Raw genomic sequence first — 10,831 nt, 5'->3', positions numbered from 1 at the left:
ATACTTACCTGGTAACAAACTTCTCAAGAACAGTTTTCTATTGGGGTCATGGTACATCTTCTTGAAAACTGTGAACTTTCCTGCAGACGTTTTTACAAACCCAGTTAGTAAACTGAAACTGTACTGTAAAAGGGGGCTTTATTTGTTTCCATGGTAGTATCAGGCTCTTACCATATAATTTGTAATAGAACATTCCCTTTTCCATACAATCAACACAAACTTGAACCATATATTCTGCAACGTTAATAAAACATGACAATTTACGTACGTAAAAAAACTAAACAGAAAAACTTCAGACATTTGTACTTTATTTCATAGAAGAACTTGGCTGTAAAAAGCTAAAATAGGCTACTTTCCATCTTGAACATTAGGGGGAATTCTACGTTTCTAATTAATATTCAATAATACAGTCAAGTTATTCTATAAAATACAAAAAAACTGACGTATTTATGTGTAATGTTTTACTTACTGAGTATGTGTCATGTTTAACTAACGTTGCAGAATAAATGGTACATAAAATACACTATTCCCCATCAAGTCACCGAAGGACCGTGTAGTTGTGACCGGTTTAGGAAGTAAGCAATTGTAATTGAGTCAAACTGGCCAAATCTACACAGTACTTATTGTAGTTGATGGGTAATTGTGGAGGTTTTTCTTACCTCAGTATTTTAGCTGTAATTTCTCTGTATTTGCCTACTTATTACTTGAACTAATTACCCAATAATATACTTTAATTTACCGGGTAAATACTTAGTAATTATGGGGACTGTAAAAGGAAGGGTTTCCCTTTCATTTTGATGTTCTTGCATGCTTGTTTCAAAGCGCATTTGCACACAAGTGGTGCTTCTCACATGAGTCTGAGCCTTAACCTTGAGTGCTAAGAGCAGCTTTTATTAACCTCTGATCGAAGGGATTTCTGAAAGAAGATGATCTTCTAAACCTCACTTCCTGATTCTGCTCTTGTTACTGAGACTCAGTGCTCAAGGTTCATGTTTGGTTGCATTTATATTAGTTAGTGTGGATGTTACACTGCATTCAATTGGGAATCTGTAGTCGAGTGATATTTTGCTTTTGGTGACAGAAATGTGGGATTGTCTAAAAGAAATGACTGCTGTCTATCGCTGACATTCTGACCTGCAGGCATGCATTTGCATTGGAGTAAAGTGCTTTTCTGCTTGTGGGTCAGTATCTGTTATTTCCTTGTATTTTTTGGTCTTTTTGCAGCTGTTGTAAGTCCTCAATGTGGGACCTGATTGGATCTTTACTGCTAACAAAATGTATTTTCTCTTTAATTTTTATAATGTTAATAAGTGGCTTTGGAACAATAGAGTAAAGTGCGTGGTGGGAATCGGATGGGATTATAGGAAGTACCCTACTGTTTCTCACTTTGACATATAAGACCTTTAACTCTCTACTATCTAGATTTACTTTAAGTCTTTGAATTTGCAATCTACACAGGAGCAGGTTTATTTGCCCATTGTTTGGCATGGTTTGGAATAAACAGCAATAGTGTTCTTTTTTACTTTAAAAGCTTTCAAATGTAATGGGCTTACTGTTTGAGAAAGAATTTCCTGTCAGAACTTCCTGTGTGGTGTCTCTTTGAAAGGTGCAAATCAGACATGCATAATTCAAACTATGCAAATTACCTCTCAGCTTGGGCACGTGGGGCGCAATTCTCCCATGCGGAACCCCCCCCCCCCCTACGCACTTTTCAGTCTAGGTGTATTCTGTCCTTGACTTAAGTCTAAGATTTGGGCGCCGTGAAGGCAGGTATGTGGATCAAACCCATATTACCTCATGTAATATTAGGCTACAACAGGGGTTGATCTTCTGAACAAACACAGTAAATATTTAGTTCAATTATGGTCAAACTCAGCAATGAAGTTTTAATTTAATTGAAATTTGAATTAAATCCCACCTCTGTCGCGAGTCTGCCTTCATTTTGAAATGAAGCGCTGTGTGCGTGATCGGAGTGCATAGGGAAGGAATGCGTGGAACTGAAATGTGCGTAACTGAGGCGCACAAACAAGGACTTGAGCACTTGAGAATACAGCCCAATACAGCCTGTGGCGTGAGCAGCAGAGGAGCTTGGTCACAGCACCACCGTGACTAAAACATGACCGTTCCCACTCCAATCTAGGGGTGCTACCTCCCCAGTCTGACCTTTGACAACCACTCTTGTGTAGAGTTTGTGCGGGCAGAAATCTAAGACATTCTGAAATGGCTCCTAGGAAAGTCTGCTCCATGGTTTAATGTGGATGCAGCACCCCTACATAAGAGAGACCTGATGCTCCTCTGGGTGGGATGCTTTCTGTTTCTCTGCAGGTCATGATGAGTGTCTGGTGTTTATATGACAGCACACATTAGCTCTCCCACAGTAGGTCTGCTGTGTGCAAGGACATTGGGAGGATGTTGTTGTACTGCAGACAAACTAGGAATGAGAACATGGCTACTTTGGATGATTTAAGATAGTCACACCACGGGAGAACTAGAAAAGGAATAGCACTGTGTCCAAGTATTTAGTTTTTTTTGCTAAATACACCACTTTTTGTGATTTCTAATCAAGTTTGATCATAGTAGCTAGATATAAGAAGCAATGCTATACTTTGATTTATTAATTCAGCAACATGAACTGAATCAGATTTACCACTGAAGCTATTTTATAGTTGATACATGTTGAAAGTGATCATTCATTTTTTATTTAATTTTAACTTTTATTTAGTGTGCAGAAATGAACTTTCCAGTCTCAAATGACTATGGATTGTGAGCAATTAAAGAGTATGTTCAGTAACAGCCATCGTGCAGGGCAACACTCATCCCTCATGTTTTAAACCTCTGCACTTTTCCCCAGAGTGCATACGTTACCCAAAACCTCCATGCCTTACTTTACACTCTGCCACATGTATGAAGGTGTATGTGAATGGTATATCCTAAAAGGTAATCAACCTCAGTTTCACATGTGTAATCAGCATGGGTCTGTAAAAGGGCCCCTCGCAGGTCATCTTCACTGTACTCACACTACTGTACTCTGTACTGGAAACTGACTGTTCGGATGTTTGTGCCTAACACCACTTTAGACCCAGAGCCCCACTCATCTCCTGTGATCTTCTCTCTTCTGTGGGGAGATTGATTATATATGTGGGGTGAGGTAGCATGGCCAGCCCTGTCCTGATTAATGCTGTGAACCGTCTCCTTGTGTGGATTTGTATATGGTTTTAAGGGTTCTGTATACGAATTGAAAAAACACCATATGTTATGTGTCTTGTTTTGTTGTCACTCATATGGCTTTGTTTTGCTGTCACGTATCTATCTGAAGTTGTTAACACAACCTAAAATCAAAGCTTAATCCAGGAAAAATCTTAAACATTTGGTTTGTACTAATGTTTGAACTGAACAGGAAGATTTGTGAATTTACGGTTTTAACGGAAATGAAAACCTAAGGGATCTGAAAACATCATTCAGTGCATAAATAAGTCTTAATCTGTTGACCCATCTGACTGAGTGAAACATGGCTGTCTTGTTGAGATTTGAATATGTTGAAGTGCACTAATGTTTAACTCCTCTAATTTTTTTCAATTAAAGGCTTTTCAATTATCCACCATTCAGGTAGTGTGTTTTTTGATAGTGGCAACAAATACAGATTTACCAACCATGATGGTGCTGCTGGGTTTAAGTCAATGTGTTGCCCCACCTTGGTGCCCCTGAGGTAAATAAAATACAGCAGAAGTGCCCTCTGTTTCCCCCACAGTGGAGCAACCATGAGAATATTCCCTCTATGGTGACCACATACAGTGGGGAAAATAAGTATTTGACCCCCTGCCGATTTCGCAAGTTTGGCCACTTGCAGAGAAATGCATGATCTACAATTGTATTGGTAGGTCTATTTTAACAGTGAGAGACAGAATATCAACAAAAACATCCATAAAACTGCATTTTATAACAGTTATGAATTGATTTGCATTTGATGGCGGCAAATAAGTATTTGAACCCCTAGCAAAACATGACTTAGTACTTGGCGGAGTAACCCTTGTAGGCAAGCACAAACGTCAGACTGTTCTTCTAGTTGGTCACCAGGTTTACACACATCTCAGGAGGGATTTTGGTCCACTCCTCTTTGCAGATCCTCTCCAAATCCTTAAGGTTGCGTTTTCAATGGGAGGGAATGGGGGAATGAGGTTCAAGCCCAATATTCCACGGTACATGGCCCCATCCATAGTCCCCTCGATGCGGTGGAGTCGTCCTGTACCCTTGGCAGAGAAACAGCCCCAAAGCATAATGTTTCCAACTCCATGCTTGACGGTGGGGATGGTGTTCTTGGGGTCATATTCAGCATTCTTCCCCCTCCAAACGCGGCAAGTCGAATTGATGCCAAAGAGCTTGATTTTGGTCTCATCTGACCACATCCTGTCTCCCAATCCTCCTTAGAATCATTCAAGTGTTCATTGGCAAACTTCAGACGGCCCTGTACATGTGCTTCCTTGAGCAGGGGGACCTTGCCGAGCGCTGCAGTACTTCAAACCATTACGGCGTAGTGTGTTGCCAATGGTTTTCTTGGTGACTGTGGTCCCAGCTGCCTTGAGATCATTCACAAGCTCCCCCCGTGTAGTTCTGGAGTTATCTTGCACGTTTCGGATGATCACCGATACTGCACGAGGCGAGATCTTGCATGGAGCCCCGGACCGAGGGTGATTGACAGTTGTTTGGTGTTGCTTCCATTTGCTAATAATTGCACCAACAGTTGTCTGCTTCTCACCAAGCTGCTTGCCCATGGTTTTGTAGCCCATTCCAGCCTTTTGCAGGTCTACAATCTTATCTCTAATGTCCTTGGACAACTCTTTGGTCTTGCCCATGGTGGTGAGGTTGAAGGTGTGAAGTATGATTCTTTGGACAGGTTTCTTTTATACACGTCACCAGTTGAGATCAGGTGTACCTTGTTAGGCCTAATGAGGACTAATCTGTGTGCCTCGTGGGCACATAACTGGTCTGTGGGAGCCAGAATTCTTGCTGTTTGTTAGGGGTTCAAATACTTATTTGCCGCGATCAAATGCAAATCAATTCATAACTGTTATAAAATGCAATTTTCTGGATGTTTTTGTTGATATTCTGTCTCTCACTGTTAAAATAGACCTACCATTACAATTATAGATCACGCATTTCTTTGCAAGTGGCCAAACTTGCAAAATCGGCAGGGGGTCAAATACTTATTTTCCCCACTGTACATGTTAAATCATATAACACAATGCACGCATAACTAAAAATCCCCATGCACCTAGCCAGCCAACATAACTCATCACAACGTAACACATACAATTCCCAATATCAATTAAACTGAACTACAGACAGCACATGTTGTACTGTGAAGGAGGGCCTTTACGGATCCCGGGTACAGTATGCGGCCTGTGTTGCGGCTGTCGCCAGCCAGTTGGGCACTGTTGTGTATCCTGCCACTCTTACTATCCTAACTCAAATCTGCATGCACCATGTCAACCAACCATAACTAAACATAACTCACCATAACTAAACTGCAAGGCAGCCTCCATCTCATTTACATTACATTTAGTCATTTAGCAGACGCTTTTGTCCAAAGCGACGTACAAGGGAGAGAACAGTCAAGGTAAGAGCAATAAAAAGCATGGTGTAACAATAAATACTACTTTACATGAGAATTAGAAAAACAACGACCTAGAAAAAAGGAAAAAGAAGTGCAGGAATGTAACTGCTGAAGTGCAAGTTAAGCCTTAGTCACCCTCTCCTTCTATATCACATTGCTAAGGCTAATACTGATAAAGTGGCTATGTTAACTACTGTTAATTGTTTACCTACATTTATCTCCTTATCTGTTTATCAAATTGAAAATGACCACATTTTGGCGCTATATAATAAAATTTAATCAACATATTGAGGTGCAAATCTGGGTGCCCTTTCATTCCAAATAAAAGACATGATTTAATACCCCCTCTAGTGCTCCTCAGGTGGGACAATATCATGATGCCATGATGGACAACCGTGAGCTTTTGCATTAAATGGATGTATGGATGCATTACTAATGCTATTTATTCTCTAGGTTTGCTCAGGTCTGTATAACATGCTTAACATGCTAAATTATATAGATACCATGCTTAGTAATGTCTGTATAGAATATATGGCACAAATTGTAATACAAATCTTTAAATATCACTTTATCGTCTTTATTGATTTTAGTAAAGTTTAAGACATTTGTGCCCAGTTGAAGAAACTGCTGCGCAGAGGAGAGGCTCTGGTGTATGCATAGACACCATTTTTTATGCTCAAAAAGGTAACAGTTTTCTTCCATACATTAGACAAAGCAGTAAGAACTGTTTTAAAAAATAATTTATTCTTTATATACAGAAAATAGAAAACTAAAGTGAGTAGAAAAAAAACCTGTACAAGAGACCTGCATTTCTATACTGCTGCAAGAACGGCCTTCTGTCTCAGAGAACATGTCTGCGCCAAAGAGAAATACCTAACTGTTCTCATCACGCACACCTTTAAGCTTGAGCAGGAGCACAACACAACACCTCAACCACATCCTCACCTCACAATTTGGATTCAAAGAACGTTACAAACAGGAAGTAAATATACACATTTTCTTACCACAAATAACTCTTTAGAAAATGGTTTCTTCACAAATACAATTTTGTTCATCTGTGTACTGAGGAGAAATAGAACCAGGAGGGAGAGATGTGTGAGACTGAGGAAAGGGCCGGCTCATTTTGGTGGGAGTCGAATGTACTTTTAATGCTAACACATCGTTTTAATACTATGCAATGCACACACTCTTTGGTTTCAGTGACTTGCATGAAAAGTCTGTTTGACATAGTAGGTAGCAGGAGCCAGTGGGGCTCAGTCAACCTCCGAGGTTCACCAGGGAGAAAGAACACAAGCTAAAAGACCACTCAGATTCCACGCTCAGTTTTTTGTAGGCAAAACAAAGATGAAAAAGTTAATAATAAAGAAAAAAAAAACTGCTTGATTTTAAAGGTGCGCTAGTGGGGTCCGTTTGGGGAACATGTAAGAGAAATGATCAAAATGACTAAATATGCAAATGATCGACTGAAATAATTGCATTGCACAAAAAATATTATAATACTGATACTGAGTTCACTCCATGTATTCGTAATTCCAATGGGCTGTGTCTTCTGTCTGAGCAGGATTTGGGCTACAATGCTTTCTAGTTTCACTTTTGCCAATGCTAGGACCATGATTATCTTAAAGAATAATTATGAACCTAAAATTAAAAACACTGCACATTAACTTTAGACTTTAGGCATACTTTACATACTTTATGTACATACTTTAGATCATAAATTCATAGTTCCAGTTCCCTGTAATACACAGAGTGTACAAAAGCGTTTAGCATAAATTATCAAAGCAATGAGAAAGTAAATACCTCTAAAAAAGATGGTCAAGAAAAAAAGTTTCGATATTCTGCACGACCAAAAATAAATATAATATTGCTGCATATATGCACTCTCGATTGAAGAGTGGTTCAATGACTGGTTAATGCAGTGGTATGTAGGTAAAACAATAGCAGATTAAATAATGGTCAGTTTCTTGTTGTTCAGTGACTGAATGAGGACCACTGGTCCACGGGTTAAGAGTCTGACCTGGTCTCATGTCATGGGTTTTACTGCCAGAAGTCTGTAGTTGTGTCAAAACAATTAGTACATTTGTTATTCAATTGCTTACCTCACACTTTGTGTTTGCGTTTTAAATGTATACATTGTATAGTTGCTTATGGATCATTTTTGATTGATATTTTAATATCAGATTTCTGCTTTCAAAATCACACTAAAACTAAAAGTAGTTTCCTATTTGCACCCATTCAAACAGCAGCCGAGTCTTAAATCCTAAACCACTACTTCTGTTCAAGTACTACAGACCAGTCTTGGATGTCAGTGGATTAGCCATTTCATTCTCACTCTCCGCCCACACACACACACACAAATCCTGTGGAACTAAACTGGCATGTGATCACGATCGCCACCACTTCTACACTATTCCTGTGATCCACATTACTTTAGCGATGGATGCCGTCACATGTTCATTTCAATGAAGATTAGAATTAAAAGAAAAGTAATACTCAAATAAAACTTTACTTTGCAATCAACATGACATGTAGCGACTTGCTGAAGTCTGGCTCAAAGAGCGATTTCTCTCATTCTAATCCAAAACTGACCTTAAGTCTAGCTAGAGACTTCAAAAGGGTGTATAAAGAGTGATTTAGATCACAGGAATAGTGTTTTGTCAGTGCTGTGGAACTGATACTAGATTCACAAGATTGAAGATGATTTAAGGCAACACCCACTTGTAAACGAGTCAGACCCATCCTGATTAAACTACACGGCATCTGATCCCAGAGGTTTTGTATGCATGGTTGTAGACTGAGAGGGTCAATACCATGAAGTTCTGTCATTACATTTGAGGCCAATAATACTTGACACAGAAATCAGTGCCTTTGTATTAGCTGTGGCTGGCTAGTCCCATCTTCAGCTGCTTGATGATGCTGTTCTAAAACAGGACCAACCTCTGAGTGTGGAATAACACTGACACAAATATGTGCCCCAATCAGGCAGAGCATTTGGACCTCATGTCCCTAGGAGCAACAAACGTGTGTTTTTTTGTACAAGCATCCAAAATGAAAACACAAAGATGAATAATACATAATGGAATGTTTTATACAGCTAGACATTCCTGGCAGTAAATTGCACACCAAGATGGAAAAGAATAAGGGTGTATCTGTGTTGCATTGCCAGGACCTTTTTAAGATCATTTGGATGATTCCGAACATGAATAATTATGAATGAGCAACTGAACCAGCATTGCTCATTTCTATAGTGATGGCCAGGAGGCCAGACTGAGCCGTGATCTAGTGTGTCTTTGACTGCCAGGAGGCCAGACTGAGCCGTGATCTAGTGTGTCTTTGACTGCTAGGAGGCCAGACTGAGCCGTGATCTAGTGTGTCTTTGACTGCTAGGAGGCCAGACTGAGCCGTGATCTAGTGTGTCTTTGACTGCTAGGAGGCCAGACTGAGCCGTGATCTAGTGTGTCTTTGACTGCTAGGAGGCCAGACTGAGCCGTGATCTAGTGTGTCTTTGACTGCTAGGAGGCCAGACTGAGCCGTGATCTAGTGTGTCTTTGACTGCTAGGAGGCCAGACTGAGCCGTGATCTAGTGTGTCTTTGACTGCTAGGAGGCCAGACTGAGCCGTGATCTAGTGTGTCTTTGACTGCATGTGTCTCTTATCCCTTTCAAAGATCAATTGGGATATTGGTGATATTGGGTCACACACTATTGGGTCTGGGGAATCTGCTCTACATGGAACTGGAAACCATAATTACCACCACCCCAACACACACACACACACACACACACACACACACACACACACACACACACACACACACACACACACACGCACGCACGCACACACACGCACACACACGCACACACACACACGCACACACACACAGCATTAGAGTCCTTAGTCCTTGGTCATTCAGACAAACTGGATTGCAATATTAGGACGCGATGCATATGCTATGTGTTGGTTTGCCTGGGCCTTAAGTCTGTATATAATAAAACAAGAAATAAACAATAAACAAGAAATATTTCTATTTTGGTAGAAAGCTTGGGCTTCAACACATTATCTCTGCAAAACTTAATTTCAAATAAGGATGTCACTGTGCAAAACATAATTTGAAAAACAGCAGAGATCTTTGTCTAGTCAATTTCTCACCAAATAAGTTTAGTAAGTTCTGTATGCATCTCAATTGTGGTAAAGGGTGTATGTGTGTGGTGATCAAAGCCTGTAACACCACAAGTGTAATGAGTGTACTGAAACTATAGGGGGCGCTCTAATATGAGCGACACAGAGTCAGAGAACACAAAGACATCCTATTCCAAAGCACACAAAATCACACATGCACTCTTAGATAAAGACACCTGTCACACAGACAGACCACAAACACATGGACACTCTCCCAGCACATAAAAGCCTTAAAGCAGAAAAACAATGAAACACTTAATAATAGCAAAGAGTATTGATGGGAGTCCTGGTGTGTAAGGCTCCATATCTAGGTCTGACACCTTCTGCTTGTCTCCCCTGGGCCCCACACCTGCCTGGCTGTGTCAGGGGTGAGCGCTGACATGCTGTGGGTCAAGAGAGGGTGCAATCATATGTGCCCTCCTCTGGGCTGCGCTCCTTCTGCTCCTCCTCGGGTCCATCTTCTAGAGGTCCTGATCCAGGAGCTTCCAGGGCCAGGGTGAGCCCCAGAGGCACCGGCCCGCCCCGCTCCTCCATCCTGGGGACGGCCGGCTCCAGCAGCTTGGTCACGCTAGCAGGCTGAAAGGACTCTGGGTCGACTGGCTCCACCTCACTCTCCAGGAGCTTCTCCAGCTGGGGCCGGATCAGCTTCAAGAAGGGCTTGTACCCCAAACTGTGAAGGAGGACCAGGACACGTTACTGCTGAACACACATGTTAACAAGCATCACATACATCAGTCATACTATAAAACATACTAAAGACTTGGTCACAAGGTCACTAAAGTTGGGGTACTTGTCCCAAAGCATTTACGTATGGGGCGTGGCACGACAAAGGAAGTCCAGTTAGTCAAAAAATAGTTGAAAAGTTGTTTCAGTGAAAATAATGTCCAGTTGCATGAGTTGGAAAGTAATCAGGCTTGAGTCCCGGGTTGCGGGAGGCCATGTGACATTGAATGGCGTATTAACAATGGAATTTGGTTAAACATCTTCTGAGGTGATGCAGTGAACATGGCAAATCACTGTGGCGTGGGGTGGGGGGATATCC

General features: G+C 41.1%; 1 protein-coding gene across 2 annotated transcripts in view; it reads right to left on the bottom strand.

The window, feature by feature from the left end:
• Positions 1-6,174: 6,174 nt before the first annotated feature.
• ric1 (RIC1 homolog, RAB6A GEF complex partner 1) overlaps positions 6,175-10,831 on the bottom strand; it is a 44,363-nt gene continuing 39,706 nt past the window's right edge. For both annotated transcript variants that reach the window (XM_031578337.2, XM_031578338.2), the window contains exon 26: positions 6,175-10,459. In XM_031578337.2, the coding sequence (XP_031434197.1) occupies positions 10,180-10,459 (280 nt within the window). In that variant the 3' untranslated portion in view covers positions 6,175-10,179. The remainder of the gene's footprint in view (positions 10,460-10,831) is intronic.

Source organism: Clupea harengus, chromosome 12 (genome assembly GCF_900700415.2).
Source record: "Clupea harengus chromosome 12, Ch_v2.0.2, whole genome shotgun sequence".
Taxonomy (NCBI): Eukaryota; Metazoa; Chordata; class Actinopteri; order Clupeiformes; family Clupeidae; genus Clupea; species Clupea harengus.
This window is presented reverse-complemented; position numbering and strand designations above follow the sequence as displayed.